Genomic DNA, 16874 nt, shown 5'->3' on the forward strand with positions numbered 1-16874 from the left:
ATGAACTATCTTATCTAACATTATCCCCCTTATCTATCTAAATCCATGGTCATCATGATTCATCTCACTATAAAGTTCCCAACGGTCAGATACAAATCCCGTTTGACTTTTCCAAACCCTAAACCCTTAATTCAGTCTCCTCCGACATGCCACCGCATCGGCTTTCCTTTTCTCTCTCATCTCCGACTTCGAGTAGTTCCGCTGCTCCCTCCCCGAGTTCTCTCCTGAAGCACGTGCAGCGCGAGTGCCCCCATACCACACTGGCCGTTAGATTATTAGATAAAACATCGCGCGAGAGGAAAGGGTGCGGCGGCCAAGGCCCCTTTTCCGCTCTCCTCCGGCTCTCCCCTCGATCCCAATTCCCCAATCCCGATCCCTTTGGTTTCTAGGGTTTCGTTCCACCGCCCCCTGTTCGATTCCGGCTTCCAAATTTCTTCGCTAGGGTTTCGATTGGAAGGCAGAGGCTATTGGCTTGAGCGTCGGATTTCGATCTTCTTCGGAGCAAGGTATTTATTATTTATTTTTTTTGGACTCTTATTCTTCGAGCTTGGATCAGCTTTGGATGCATAGCATGGTTTTATCTAATCCGCCGGCATCTGAAAGCTTCGCCTTGTTAATTCTGTCCGCCCAAATTGATTGCTAGGGTTTTACTTATTAGGCATTGGTAAAATTTTTCCTTTTCATGTGAATCCTTTTGAGATCTGATAATAACTTCTTGAGATTAGTGAAAATTAGGGATAGTGCCTTTGCTCTTTTTTTTTTTACCTTTTCTTTTGCCCCCGGTAATCTTTTCATTATAGGTGACATATAGTGCGGGAGGTTGTTGGGAAAAAATTCCGTAACTTTGATGCAACCGGGTTTTTATTTTTATTTTTAAACTTGAATAAATTAAACAAAAAATTGATGCAAGAAGAGGTGATACTTGGACCTCCACATTCACAGCATATGCATTGTCGGAAAAACCCTCTCTAATTTGATTATGTGCGTGGTGATATTTTTCTAATCTCATTTTCTCTTGTTTTTGCATCTGTTTCTTTCCTTTCCTTGCCTTGCCTCTGTATCTTCATTTGTTTTCATCCTTTTGGACATATAAATCCTCCAGGCTGACAAGAATTTAAGTTCTTTGAATTAGTTTGGATCATATGTGAGCCTTGTGTCGAACTTATCAGGCTTTCTTCGGGATGCAAGAAAGTGATATTCTGCCCTCTCCGGGATCTCATCCAACTACTAATTTGTGAACTCCCAAAGGAAATTTGTGAATCCACCTTCAAATGAATGCCACTCATTCTTCTGTAGTGATTTCACAGAGAGAAGAAACTGATGCAGCCAGTTGCAACTGTCTCTTGCTGTCTTGATCTAGCTTGCATCTCTTTTGGTCGGTTCATTAAGATATCTTTGGCAATAAATAAGGTGGTTGGCTGTACTAATAAATTAATTAGTCATATCACGTTTACTTAGTCATAATGCTTTTCATGGCCTCTTCTGTCATTACTTAGTCATGATGCTTTTACTGGCCCAAATTAAGTGTGGAAAAAATATATTGAATCCTCCTATTGTCCTAGTGATCTTTGTCTCGATTTTACATATTAAATTTAGAGCGTTAAACTCAGATTACAGCCCTCCACCTTTACCTATTAAGCTCTTGTTTTGCATTGTTGCCATATTGCCTTTATCACCAGGATTAGATAACATTTGCATAGGCTGGCTGTTTGTTAGGATCACTTTGGAAGCATGTCAACTTTGTAATTTTAGGTGCCGTTCTTGCATCTTCATTTATTGCACAGAAATTAAGGGGGTGGAGAGATGTTGGTTCTTAAGGAGGTTTACAGACCATGGTTTCCAACCATAATCGTCCTGTCTTGTCCCAACTATTTGGTTTTGCTTTATGGTTCCTCATTCCCAGCAGACCGAGGTTTCCAAATGTTGGCTAAATGACATGCTGCCATGGTGAACATGTGCTTGGAAAACTTTACTTTCAGACAGCCTATGCCAATTGAAGGAATAATTTACCTTGCCATCTGGTTTGAGGCGAAACACAAGATTTGATTTCCTGAAATAAACAGTTACCCTTAATTTAATCTCCTTTATAATATAAAATAGACTTGTTGTGCGACCAAATAAATAAAATTTTGGCACTTAAGAACCACAGTAATTTGCAGATATCTGCTGCATCATTATTTTATTTCTTTAATTGATGGTAACTGTTATGCTACATCATAACTTATGGAAATTAGTTATGATGTAGGCTACTAGGAGGTCTCCAATCTACATTTTGTTTCTCTCTATTAGTGGCATATGGCTGCCTTTAATCATGCCACTGGAAGGTGGAAGGCATTGCTTATCCCCTGAACAAGTTACAAACCTATGGATCAAATAGGCAGACATTGATGCATAATCTAGTTGAGTTATGGTAGCAATTCTATCAGCAAAAGTTTTACATTGTCTTTCACTCTGGTACATTTAACATTTGACACTGCATAATTATCTAATGAGACGAGTCAGAGATTTGGTCTTAGATCAAAAGGAGGGTGCATGTTCACAGGATTTTATTTGCCTTTGTTCCATGTTTAAGGGACGGACTTGTAATTTTAGACTCTCTTCGATCCAACAATAGAGACTGCAGCTCACTGTGATATATTTTAGTCATTTTTTCTTTTCATGTTAGTCCTTCAGCTAGCAAGCCAGCCCCACTTGTTCTAGTTCAAATATAGGGCTGGCCAACTTATTTGGGGGGATTGCTCATTTATAAGATGGAGGACATAAAGATGCCCAACTGTCTCATGGAAGAGAGGAGGCATCCATTTCTCTCTTTCTGTGCTCAGAAAGAGGAAAAGGAGAGAAGGAAGGAAAGAGAGAAAAGAAAGGAGATGAAAGGGAAAAAATAGAAAATATAATAAAAGAAGGAAAAAGAGAAAAATTTCAGGCTTGGGTCATTCAACCAACTGGCCAGCTGCTATTGCTTCTCAAAATGGTTCTATCTAAGATTTCTTTATCGGTTTTCATCTTGATGGTGAGCCTATATCATTTGGAAGATTTACTTTTATGTCATGCAAGGTTTTGAGGAGAAGAGCAAGTGCAGAGAAGTTTTCAAGGCAGTCTGTTGGACTATTTTTTTAAGAAAAACTAGTTCTCCTTCGACTTCAACCTTCTCTGCCTCAGGTGTATTTGCTATTGCCAGAATTTCAGTAAATAGCTGAAAAATTCTGGTTTTGCCAAAATAAACAATATTCTGATTTTTTTTAAAAAAGTCAGTTCTCTAGTGAATATCCTGATCAAGGATGAGACCTCATCATTAATTCAATAGATGATAATGATGTGACTGCCTCAAGCTCAGGATTGATTTTAGAAACTACTAGATGTTAGAAACAAATTTAAGCAAGAAATTAAGTTTTAGGATAGCTGCATCCAAGTGAAGTTAACTATCAGCTAATGCAGTAGATAAAATACTATGACAGATCCTTGCCTATCTGTTGGTTCTAGTGTTGCATCTTGTATTGAGAAAAATAACTTGTCTGTAACATGCAGCTCTTAGACATGGATGTGGAAGGCTGTAGATATGCTTAACAATAAAACAACTAGTCACAACAATCTTTTGCTTTCTTCCAATTCAAATACTTCTAGTACTCACACAATTGTTTCACTGACTCTGTATTATTTCTTGCAGGAAACTACTCTTGCTTTTATTAAGATGACCAATTTACATTGTCAAACATACTATAGAACAAGGTGGATCAGCTTTTTCAGCCTAATATAATTGGTGAATGAAATCCATATGGCTAGTATATTACCAGGTGATCCCTCACAATACGGAATGGTGGAAACTAGTCCCTATAGAAGGCTTGAGGAGGTTCATCATCCTGGTTCTACTTGGTACTTTAGCCGGAAGGAAATTGAAGAAAACTCCCCATCTAGGAGAGATGGCATTGATCTGAAGAAAGAAGCATATCTTCGCAAGTCATACTGCACATTTCTGCAGGACCTAGGAATGAGACTTAAAGTGTGAGTTTCCATTCACTTCTTTTTTGCCTTTTCAAAGTCATATTGCACATTTTTGCAAGATTTAGCCATGAGACTTCAAGTGTAGGTTCACTCACTTGTTTGTTTTTTTTTTTTTTGTATTTTTTTTTGCTCTCCTAGTTAACAGTTCAATCTGTTCATGAGGTTTGGATCTTTGTTCTTTTTCTTTCATAGATAAGATGTTTGCTGTTGCAATAAATTCATTGACAATCTGAGATTTGTGCTCTGAGTATTCCTAATTAGCTGCTAAAGTTATAATCATATGGTATTTTTACCGCATTGAGTTCTCTATCTTTTTTCAGTATACTGATTCTGTCAAGTATCATCAATAAATTTAACCTCTAGCTATCAATTTTATGCCCATGGCATGACAAAATTGATGATATCTCATTTTTACACTGAATGATTTTTGATGCAGACCGCAAGTAACAATAGCAACTGCAATTGTATTTTGTCATCGCTTCTTCCTCCGCCAGTCTCATGCAAAAAATGATAGGAGGGTAAGCATTAGTTGTTTTATTGAAAACCTTTGTGGTTATCAACATCTGGATGCACAAGTCATGCCTTGTTTTTTTTTTCAAATCATAACTGCTTTGAATTCTGTTTTTTTTTTTTTGAATGCAGTAATATCTGTTAGTTTATCTGATCCATGAGCATTGGACTTCTTCTGCAGCATACAATCTCAAATTCAGAATGTTTACCTGAGCAAATAATCTTCTATACTAAAAAACTATGGTTATTGTACCTTCTCTGCAGTAAGTCCATGGGTTAACTTTTTTTACTAGACAAAGAGCCCTATAGCTATGCGTATGTCAGTATATATGAATATACCAACCCTATTTTCACAAGGTACAAGGTGCTAGTCCTTATATTTAGCACTAATATGCAATTGATTCTTTGCAAATTAGTGTAAACCTGTACCTTTTGGGCCCATTTAGTAAATAAAAGTGAAGAATTGAAGATCGTCTTGCTATGAAGTATGGAGACAGGACATGAGATGGATATGACACTATACAGAAACACCAATATTGCAAATCCCAACACAGCATTCAGTAGATATTCTAGTTGTCATAGATAACTATATCATCCATGGCAAACATTAATTATTGTTTAGTATTCTAAAAACTCTATAGTTCTAGGTCTTCTCTCTCTCTCTCTCTCTCTCTCTCTCTCCGGACTCCTTAAATCTCTCAGTTAGATTGCACATGATAATGAAGGGCGAAACCAACTGGACAAATAAACTAGCAGTTCAAAAGCATTCAGGACATTTCAGGAAATGTCTGGAGCACATCCTAGCCATCACCATTTTTTTTTGAAATAAATAAACTGATATCAACACAAAGTATCCAATAAGTATCAGACCTGACATTTCTGAAATGCTATGCTTGTTGTAAGACAACTTTTCAAATTGCACCTATCTCTAGCTTAGGACAGCATGTTATGTTTTAAATGCTTCTAGATTTGATGTGTATCCATATATTGCATAAATTTGCAAATCACAACTCCAGTTTACGTATGTTTGACACCTGAACTTGACATATCTATACTAGCTGAGACTTATTTTCCTGGTTAATGCTGAAACATTTTTATTTTAGTTAACACAGGCAAATGAATGTGGGAGCAAGCTGTCAGTGTTACATGCCACTTTTACTCTTTTTTTTTAAAAAAAAATGTGTTGATTGAGTCTTTACAACCTATATCCTCTCATATCTCAGTAATCTTCAATTCTTCACTTGGGTTCTGTCCTAAAATTATTTCCATTTTTCCCATATATTGTATTACTCTTCTTGCTGAAGTATGATTTGCTACGAGATATCCATTGAATAAGAGATACTGTAACTTCCTCATTTTTGGCAACACTTTCAATTAGAGAGACTGAGAGACAGCAAAAAATATACTTTCACTTAATTTAATCTTGTGGCAGTTATATTTTGCCAAGCACTTTTCAGTTATTTTTGCTTGTTTGGGTTCCTAGTTCCTGCCATTGGTTTTATAATGATGTTTTTGTATTTATGCCTTTTGTTTGCCTGTCTACTTGTTACTTGATCATATAACCAATGAGAGCTAGTGATGATACGAGATTGGTTTTCTACCGGGAGCGAGTCTTGTAGAAGATACTGTGGTGATCATAGATCGTCGTACCGGCTCGAACCGGACAGTACAGAGCATACCGTACCAGTTGGTACCGGTATCTGGTATGAGTGGCATACTGACAATCGGTATGCTGAAAAGACTCTGAACTGTACTATACCGACAGTGCTAGTGTGGCATCGGTACGAGGTCCGGTACCGAGATAGCGAACCTTGGTGGTGATTGTTGTGGGTTTTTGATCAATGCTGATGCTTAGCTTTTATGGTGATATGGTTTGCAGACCATTGCTACTGTGTGCATGTTTTTGGCGGGAAAGGTTGAAGAAACACCTCGGCCTTTGAAGGATGTTATTCTTGTTTCATATGAAATTATCCATAAAAAGGATCCTGCTGCTGTTCAACGAATTAAACAGAGGGTAAGATATCTACTCCTTTTCTTCCATTTGACATTAATTTTTCTTTCGTTCTTTTATGTTGATAGCCATTCCTGCCTTCAATACTTTCTTTTTCTTTGGGTTTCCATTAAGTGATTCTTACTTTGTAGCTTAATAGTCTTGTTTTTATGTTTGTAGTTCACTTAGAAGAGGAAATTAATGGCATTGAAATATATGCCTAGACCATTATGAGTAAAGTAGGAGTTTTGCAATCAACAAGCAAGCACTTTGCGTCTTGTATAACCTAGGTTCACGTGGCACTTGTATTAGATATTCATGAATTCTATGTTTCCTTGTAGAGCAATTCATTAATTATCTCCAATGCACTTTTCTTTAAATACTAGTTTTTTGGTTGTTGTCCATTGTTTTCAATGACCAAATACATTTCACAATTTCATTGTCTAACCTAGCTGAAGCTTTACTTGCAAACTTTGATAATAGTGCCATCTTCTTCCATTTTGTTAATTTAATTGAGCTGGAGATGCTGATTTCATCCTCATAAATTTTGTCTTGTGTGCCATTGATTCTGTTGGGACTAGAAAAGGCCTGATGGTCTCTTCAATTTAATTGGTTTAGGCATCTCAAAGTAACCATATGACATACAATGGGTGCTACATGAATTATCTTTACTCCATGATCCCAAAATTGTGTTTGCGACAACCTTTCACTATTGCTTTTGTGGCAGCACTGCAGTATAAACTTTCTGTACTAGGGAAAGGAGATTATGACATAAAGGAGTGTTATTCATAAAATTGATCTTCTGTTAACATATGTTTTTTTTCCCTGTATTTTTTCATTCCTACTATCAGTAGTTTTCCATTATTTATGTAAACGGCTTATTCTTGTTCCCTGATGCATGTTATCTTAGTCCTTGTTTTTCCTTTTCTGGGTAGAGAAAGGAGATAAGATTCTCTCTGGTAAAGTAGAACCATGGTGTTGCTATACAAAAACATCCAGCAGCCCTCTAGGATAATGAGGTTTCCGAATGACATTGCTTTGCACAGCCATCACCCATGGACAAGCTAATCTGCTACTTGATTGGTTTCTATGTAAATATGGACAGCAGTGATAAAATTTAACCAAGTGGCTACTGTAGAAGAATCTCCTTCCACCCAAAGAGCAGTGGCTTGGAACTGGGTGATAGCCATTGTAATGCCTTCCCTAGCTCCATGTAGTTCTTCCATGGTAATTGGACAGTGAGCTTGAAACCTGCAGCCGCAAGTGGAACACCATGCTCACCTCAAATAGTGAAACCTGCTCCAGCACTATTATTTTAAACTTCATCAAATTGTCTTCAAGGTTTCTTGCTGGTGGGGATGCCAGCAAACAGTAAGAGAAGGAAACGAGTTACTACTAACCAAGGGTCCCATGTGAGTCAAAGGAGCCAGAGCCCAGAAGACTAAGAGAAGTTGGTTAAGGTTTTGAGCTTGACAACTGTTCTGCTGTTGAGGCAGGAGCATGTCTAGCTGATGATCAAAAAATTGATGATTACATGCATGCCAAATGCTATGAGAAGTATAACAAAAGAAAATCGCTAGATCTGATCTTTTAAAGGAAGGACCAGATGTGCGAGTAGAGATAAAATCAGACCTGCTATGCCAATAGAAAGTGATAAAATCAGCCTTTGCAAGCTCAAGCCAAACCTCATGAGTCATGAACGTGGATGACTATAATAACATGTTGGTGATTCTCAGCTACATTAATGAAATGATTGCGTTCAATTCAAATATTGAGGCCTCTGGAGGTAAGAATGGTGGCAGGTAGCAAGCAATCCCACACCAATTTCCAAAAGAATAGCTTGTATCTGAGGGCATAGGCTTTATTTCCATGCCCACCTGAAATTAAGGAGTGGGGATCATCTTGATCACTGACCTACCTGCCACATTTGTGAAGAGCCCTCACAAAGTTTGTGTTCCCAATTGTGCAAAGGTTAAGGAATGGAGGTGAAGATGTCCATAATTTCTGGGGGAAACAGATGCTGAAGAAACTGGATTTCAATTTTACAAATGTCAGTGATCAAATAAGCCACCATAAGTGAGCCGGGGAAAGGAAAAGAAGTGTTGAAAGTAATTGGCATTCCGCTAAAGTTATACCCAACAACCATGAATGATTTAGAACAGAGATTTGTTTGCTAGGGCCAATAACCCATTGGAAGGTGCCCCAAAAGAACTCTCACAAATAGCTTACCTTGCCCAAGTGAAATTTTGGGGGCATTTGCAAGCATCCCAATAGCCAGAGAAATTATACCTCGAAGAGACTCAAGAGACCTTTGTATTATTCCTCTCCAAGCTTAATTTGCCTGCATTGTTATCCAAGAGTGCAATCTTCATTCTTCTTAGGTTGTGGATACCAAGGCCAAGAAGGTGGTGTTAGCAGTAACTCCATCCAGTGCATAAGATGAAGACCATGATTAGTGTCACTAGGATTAACTCAAAAAAATACTCATAATGTGATCATAATGGTTTTTGATTGAGTAAGGCTAACTAAATTAGCCATAAAGAAATCAGAACAGACTTAAGGGCAGCTTTTATAAGAGAAAACCAACATCCATTGAGAGAACATTTCGATTTCCAAGAGCTAAGCTGTTGCTCCACTTTATCAATTACAAAATTGAAATCCCTTTTTCTTCGGCCTTGCGCCCATTATAGGAATACCAATGTATCTTCAAGGACAAGGAAACAAGTTAATCCCCGACCACCTAGTAATCCTCCTTTGATTGCCTTATGAAGTCTTGGAGAGAATGTGATAGATGACTTGTCAAGATTAACCTTTTGTCCACACATCTGAAGTAATAATCGATAGACTCCATAAGTTTGTCACATTGATCAATATCGGTTCTGGAGAAGAGGAGATGATAATCGGTGTATAGAAACTGATGGAGCTTGAGAGCTAGAAAATTTCCAAATAAAGTACATGAAGCATCCTTGGTCTGGAAGGATCTGGAGAGCTTTCTAGAACAAATGATTATTAAATAAGGTGATAGTGGACAGCCTTATTGAAGATTGGCCCAAGATGAGAAATTACTAGGGGCTCCAGTAACAGGTATCGAAAATCTTGGATTACAAATACAGCTGTAATCCAAGAGATCCATTTAAAACGGAAACTGAAATGGTTTAAAACCTTCTCCACAAAGTGCGACCTAATCTTATCATATGCCTTCTCCATATCAATCTTTATAGCCATCATTAGCATTGGAAGGACTCATTGTTTCTGCAGAGTGTATAATTTCTTGAGCCAACAAAAAATTATATAAGATGGTTTAGATGAGACAATCAGCGTGCTCATCAGCATTAAGTTTGGAAATAAGAGGTTTTTACCTGTTTACTGGTGTGTTGGCAATGAGATTGCATAAAGTATCATTGTCTGGGTGGTAATTCTTATAAACTCCTTTTCCCATTCATTTTCCCATTCATTCTCAATGTCATGCTTTTTGTCATTAATTTTATTTGCCTCATGCTTGAGATTGTAAATATTCTCAGAACTTTCTAACTGTAAAGTCATCATGATGTTTAATTTGTAATATGAGTAAAGAAAGGTGTATGCACAAATTACTTCTTGGGAAATCAGCTAGTGGTGGTTGTATCATGGTGGAATGTCTTTTTTTTTTCATGAAATTCTTTCGTTATCAGCTTTTCTGATCTTATTGGATTATCATCCAATAAATTTGGCCATGAATAGAAGATTGTTCATTTGAATTATATAATGGATGATCCATAGTTCTGAGTTGAATTTAAAAAGAAGCCAAGCATGAAAATAAACAAAAACAATTCAAAATTGGAAAGTTTCAGTTGAGCATTAATTAATGGAGGCAATGTTCCATTTGAAAGAAAGGGGGGATGATTCATGAGGAGTTCAATAAATTAAGTCATAATTAATAGAAGGTGCGAAACAGATCATATAATCTTAGAGAGATGTTGAAGGACAAAAAGGTATGTCCAAGGGTACATCAACTTATTTCAGAATTCTTTATGGTTAAGAGAAATGATTTTCCCTCTTTGATGCTGAAACAATTTGATAAAGGTTTGAGATGTTGATGGCAGGTCACTTGGGGATAGCTTGCGAGGCAATAATGGATTTAAAAGCTTGGGTAAGAAGGGATAGGCCGACAAATTACTTTGCAAAGCATTGTTGCAGAAAATTGGCACAGAGAGGAAAAATTTATCAACTAGTTTGACATTAAAGCTCACATATTTCCTCTTTTAAAATCTATGGAAAGATTAAGGTTCCAGGAGAACGACTTTGGAGTTTGAGGGCAACTAAAGATTGCCTGTACAATGTTTGTAAGAAACATTTAGATTGTGGGACATTGTTCTGATGTTGTAAATAGAAAAATCAAATACCGGGGGTAAAGTTTTGAGTTCAAAATATTTAGGGAAGCAAACATTTAAAACTATAATGTTTAGTTATAATACAAAAGAAAAATCTCATTATATAGTGGTGAGCGATAATATGATTAGAATTGGAGTATATCTTATAATGAATTGAATGCAGTACAGTGGAGAAAGGAGAAAAGGTGTAATAGATTTTAGGAGATGAGGAAAGGATTTAAAGTAGATGAAGGAAGAAATAGAAAAAAGAAAGGGGGATAATTGTATCTTGCTTGAGAGCACTCTTCCCTTCTTCCATACATCTCAGGTACAATAGATATGTGCTTATATGTACACATACATACAAGGAGAGAGAGAGAAATAGACTTTGCTCCTCTTGAGAGGAGAGGGTATCTATTCCTCTCCATTTTAAAATCAATAATGTGGTGTCCAAATTGAAGGTCAACACTGTTGATCATGATTTATACTATTAAAAATGCTTGGAAGCCAAAAATAACATATCTTTGAGGTCTCTTACTTTTATCATGTGGATACAAAATTGGGCGGTTTTCATTGTGCTAGTGTGCTAACATACATGATCAAGTATTTATATTGAGAATCTATCTTACTGATCAGAATCTATATATGTCAAAACATTTATAAATTGAATATCAATAAATTTTGATGCTCAGATCATAACAAAATATGCTTTCATATCTTTTTAATCATTCACTTTTGTACCTTCTTTATGCATAGATTAGAGACCACGGAAAAAATGTGATTTTCAGTTTCTAGGCATTTTAGTTGGTGTATATACATATACATACGTGTGTGTGTGTGTGTGTATATATACATGCATGCATACAGACATATCTATGTGCGTATGCATATATGTGTATGTGTATATATATATACACATGCATGCATGCATACATATATATGTGTATATGCATATATGTGTATGTATGTATATATATATATATATATATATATATATATATATATATATATATATATGTATATGTATACACACACACACATATAATATATATATATATATACACACACACACACATATATACATGCATGCATACATACATATATATGTGTGTATGTATATGTATATGTGTGTGTGTGTATACATACATACATACATACATACGTGCATACATACATATATATGTGTGTATGTATAACACTTTCCTTCACCCAGGTTTCAAGAGACCTTGGCACCTCAGTGTGCCTTGAGCCTTTAATAACTTTAATAGGTAGTAAATGACCTCTTTCTGCCTTTCTCCCTGCCTTAGCCACATGCAAACAAAAGGGAGGGGCACCACATCTCCCATTCAGCCACCTCTTCTATCTCTTGCTTTTTTACTTTTCCTATGCTTTTCTGTCTTCTTTTTAAAAGGGTGCTTGTTGATCCATCCTTCTTTTTCTCTTGAAATTAATATGTGTACTTTCTTTTTCTTTTTCTTTTTCCTTTTTCCAATTTATGGATATAGAACCAAAGGTACTTGGTGGCATCCATATTGTCCTTTTCTGTCATTTTCATTTCTTGGCATGGATTTGCAAACATTCTCAGTTGCTGCTATGTCACCATGGTTAAACTTGGATCAAAATCAAAATTTTATTGTCCAAGGTCTCCATAACATTCACATAAGTCATTAATCACAGAACTTAATTCTTTTAAACACATTCCATCAATTCTAGTGCTGTGAACTAGTTGAAGAATTTTAAATAGATGCGACTGTAATCCTGATTGTTTTTTGTTTGTTGTGATGTGCATACCTTTTCATTTGAATTCTTGGTCCATTTCTTCTGTCAAAAAAAAAAAAATAAAAAATCGGTCCATTCATTTGTGCTATTGGGGGGCTCTTCCATGAAAAACTCCAGACTATCCCCTTCTAATGAACACTCTATGTTGGAAGAAATCACCTTGTCAAACATCACATTGAAATCTTCTTTTCAAGGGATAGGATGATGAAAGCATTATTCAACTACATCTTCCACATTATTTACAAGATCCGATTTATATAATATCATCTTTCATCATGTTCCAACAAAATGTTACCCTTTATAAAAGAACAGACAAGATTAGACTATCAAATTTCAAAGTCAAACTTGATAAAAGACATACATAGTAGTCATGAAAGATGAGTATACCTTCACATCTCTGTCAGTACGGTATGGTAAGATATTTCTTAAGGCTAGGGCAGTCATGTGATTTATGCTAATTCCTAATGTCTTGTTTTTATGAATTGCCAATGCATCACTTGCATGAATGGCAATGCTGTCTTCTGCCCTTCAATTTTTTTTATTTTTTTTGAAATTTGGTCTCAAATTTCATGTCAAGATCGATTAGTGATATACTTTGAGGAATGGTTATCAATGCCAAATGACAAATTTTCGCATTACTATATGCAGGAAATATATGAACAACAGAAAGAACTTATTTTAATTGGGGAACGGCTGGTACTTGCAACTCTTGGTTTTGATCTGAATGTGCATCATCCATATAAACCCCTGGTTGAAGCAATAAAGAAGTTTAAGGTTGCTCAAAATGCCCTTGCACAAGTTGCTTGGAATTTTGTCAATGATGGGTATGCTAAAGCTACCGTTTTTCTCTTTTCCAATTATAATTCTCAATGATGTGTATTTATTGCGCACTGGAAAGGGGTGTGCAGGCTACGTACTTCACTCTGCCTGCAATTTAAGCCCCATCATATTGCAGCTGGTGCCATCTTTCTGGCTGCCAAGTTTCTGAAAGTGAAGCTTCCATCTGATGGTGAGAAGGTCTGGTGGCAGGAATTTGATGTTACCCCACGACAGTTGGAAGGTTTGTCCCTCAGACAAAGTGATTAACATATATAGAGTTGTTTTTATCTACATGTTTGTTTGTGCCATCCAGTTTGAATTTTTTTATGGGTTAGGGCTGATTTTCCCACTTTTTCTTTGCAATACTCATTTTGTGTGTGGAAACCGCATACTGATTTTGGTGTGTGAGTAGCCACACCTGTTTTTAGCTGTTAAAAATGTGTTGGAGCAGTTTGAGATCACCTTGCATTTGAATCTATAGATAATGTGTGGTGTATGCAGATGTAAACTAAAGAAGACAGACCTCAAAGGGTTGTTTGGGTGCCTGGCTAGGATATCCATGGGGCATTCCATTTATGGATTGAATGACACCTGCCACTTAATAGCTGATTTGGGGTAACTAGGTAATCTTGGGGTTTTCAAATCACAAGCTTTGCTTTTTTCTTCCATCTCTCATTTATATCAAAATCTTCAGCTTATAACCCCTATCGATTCATAGCAAGTCTCACCGTGCCAATCGGTACTATACCATACCGGCACTGAACTGATACACAGTCTCATACTGTATCGACATTTGGTACGCTTCGTTGTCTCATACCGTACTGCGTAGCAACATGTGGTACCGGTATGGGGTTGCGGTACCAAGACGTCGAACCTTGATTCGAAGTAACTTAAGGATAAAGGAGCAAGACATCCAAACATCATGTTAAAAAATTGAAATAAGGTGCTTGTTTTTTTTTTCATAGTTATGTCACACAAGCATGCAAACATGTGCATATGCCGCAGCCTCTGCCTCTGCTCACGTGCACAGCACACATGAACACCTACATTTTGTTTGTTAATGAACTCATCCTTCTCCCATTTTTCTAGTCTCTAATTTGAGATGCATGTCATTTTTTAAAAAGTTTTTTTTTTTACCAATGCTGGCCTCTGTTCAATCCTGAAATTACTGAGAATAACATTATATGTTGGTTACCTTTGCATGGCTGCTCTTCAGATCCACTCACTATCTGCCATGACTGCTTGCATATAGTTCATAGAGTGCCAGATGTTTAGTTGACCTACTGTTTCACTAACATTAATTCTCTGAATTTTTTCAAGTCCTCCATTTCTGGGTCCTTTCTATTTTTGGGTATGATTTACTTTGTTAATTCTAATTTGTTCTATTGGAGTCTTTTTTTAAAATAAATTTAATGTACCATTTCATTTTGTCCTTATATTTCAAATTGTTCTGCTTTCAGAGGTGAGCAATCAAATGCTGGAGTTGTATGAACAAAACCGTGCAGCACAGCCACCATCCCATGGGAGTGAAGCTGAAGGGAGCTCTGTCACTGGGGCCAACCCACAGACTCCTGTAAAAACTCCAGCTGCTGTTGAGGAGTCTCCACAAAACGGATACTCTCAGGCAACAAAAACTGCTGGCATGCAGAGTGCTGCCCTGACAAGCTCACTGGCACGGCCGGTCCCTGATCAGTCACACTCTGATAGGCAAAACGGGACCCAGAGGGTTCCTCAACATGAAAGCAAAAACCATGGGAACTATGAGCAAAGAAGTGGCTTTTATGACAATAAAGTGGAACCTGGACTGAAGGATCATTGGCATCCTGAATCAGGGAATGTGGCAGAAGCCATGAACAGCAGATCCAATTATGGGTCTGAATGTTCGCTAGAAGAGTCTGTGATGCCTGTCACTGGTGGAAGCACACAAACGAAAGACAGGAATATTGGTGGCAATGAAGGTCCCAAAGTTTGCTCCCCCCTGGATGCTATAAAGAAGATTGATAAGGACAAGGTGAAAGCTGCTTTGGAGAAACGGAGAAAGTCCCGAGGTGATGTTGCTAGGAAAGTGGATCTGACGGATGAAGATGACCTCATTGAGAGGGAGCTCGAACATGGTGTTGAATTGGCAGTTGAGGATGAGAGAATTAAGCAGGAGAGGAGGCATAGCTGGTCAAAGCCTTTGTACAGACAGGAGCCTCAAAATCCAGACCGTATAACCGAGAATGGGTACCATGGAGCTGACAAGGCAGTGGAGAATGTGGAAGAAGGGGAGCTGTCGCTGGATAGTCAGGAGTTCCATTCTCCGGAGCCTGGCCGCCAGAAGAGGAAAGCAGTGAGCCCAGGTAAACAGTTTGCAGGAAAGGATGGATTTGACCTCCCACATTATCATGCATCGTCCGCAAAGCACCGCGGTACAATCGATGATTCACATGTAATGGGAAGATTTGAACGTGCTGAGAGGGAGCATAAAAGGCCAAGACAGGAAAATCAGGTCTGATGTGCGTACAATGGTGGAAGACATTTAACTTGGGAGGTTATCACCGCAGAAGGGAAAGTGCTGGTCTGGTACAAGCTTTGCCTATATGCTGATCTGTATCAGGATGCTGAGACATAATTTTATTATCCATAATGTGCTTGTGCGGTCTGGAGCCTACAGAGATCATAAAATTCATCTTGAAGTTAATTTTATATAAACAAATACATACCAGTTTTAAAACTCTCTTCTGTGCAAATCCTGACAACATTGATTTATGGCCTTAAAGATGTGCCTTGCTGGTTTCCTTTATCAATGACAACCCATGAGCAAAAACTGTGACGAGTAATTATCCAATTTGGTGCAAATCTCTGGTGATTTTTTTTCTTTATATATAAGAAATGAAATACCACAAGGTAAAAATTTCACTCCCTGTTTAAATGTTTACAACAAATTTGTTTAATTTACAATCTGAGGGTGGAAGATAAGTATCACTTGTTGTACCTTGCTATGATCATAAAATGAGATACTTTAACATTTTTCCAGGATTCTGAATTTTCAATGTAATTGATGTGTGGGTGCTGTCAGTGAAATATTGTTAAGGCATTACATGTTCATGGCTTATGCTTGAGAGATCCAGCCATTAAGGAATTGATGTAACTCACAATTTTGTATGAACCTTTAACCCATGAGCCAGAAATTCTAACAGGAGCATCCATCATGTTATTTTTGAGACTGACACGTAGAGGTGTTATGGTTGGTGGCTGCTTGTCATCGGAAGAACTGAGGTGCTCAGCGGAATAGGAATGTGATAATGTTATACATGTTGTGCTTAGTCTGTATAAGCTCTGTACTGCACATAACCATCACGGTGGTTTACTTTGACGTGTGCTTTGTGACGTGTCTCCGCGATCAATAGCTATGAAGAGTAATTTGGAAGCTGACTAATTTTTAT

General features: G+C 37.3%; 1 protein-coding gene across 2 annotated transcripts; it reads left to right on the plus strand.

Annotated features, from left to right (window-relative positions):
• LOC103705704 (cyclin-T1-3-like) lies at positions 1-16276 on the plus strand. 2 transcript variants are annotated; one of them, XM_008789525.5, is made up of 7 exons: positions 1-506; positions 3665-3999; positions 4436-4517; positions 6389-6523; positions 13276-13451; positions 13536-13687; positions 14907-16276. In XM_008789525.5, exons 2-7 carry the CDS (start codon positions 3773-3775, stop codon positions 15941-15943), a joined length of 1809 nt encoding a protein of 602 aa, XP_008787747.3. In that variant the 5' UTR covers positions 1-506; positions 3665-3772; the 3' UTR covers positions 15944-16276. The 2 variants fall into 2 exon arrangements, with proteins under 2 accessions (XP_008787747.3, XP_088572953.2); XM_088716827.2 differs by lacking the exon at positions 6389-6523 and having other exon boundaries at positions 40-506.
• Positions 16277-16874: the final 598 nt, after the last annotated feature.

This window comes from Phoenix dactylifera, chromosome 1, assembly GCF_051530095.1.
Source record: "Phoenix dactylifera cultivar Ajwa chromosome 1, Ajwa_hap1_PhDact_Kaust_v1.1, whole genome shotgun sequence".
Classification (NCBI taxonomy): Eukaryota; Viridiplantae; Streptophyta; class Magnoliopsida; order Arecales; family Arecaceae; genus Phoenix; species Phoenix dactylifera.

What these genes read in the sequence shown, in the direction of transcription:
- LOC103705704 (XM_008789525.5), top strand. Translation starts at nt 3,773, where the DNA reads ATGGCTAGTATATTACCAGGTGATCCCTCACAATACGGAATGGTGGAA. An exon ending in CTAGGAATGAGACTTAAAGT is followed by an intron (nt 4,000 to 4,435) that starts GTGAGTTTCCAT and finishes TTTTTGATGCAG; the next exon opens with ACCGCAAGTAACAATAGCAA. An exon ending in TTCAACGAATTAAACAGAGG is followed by an intron (nt 6,524 to 13,275) that starts GTAAGATATCTA and finishes TACTATATGCAG; the next exon opens with GAAATATATGAACAACAGAA.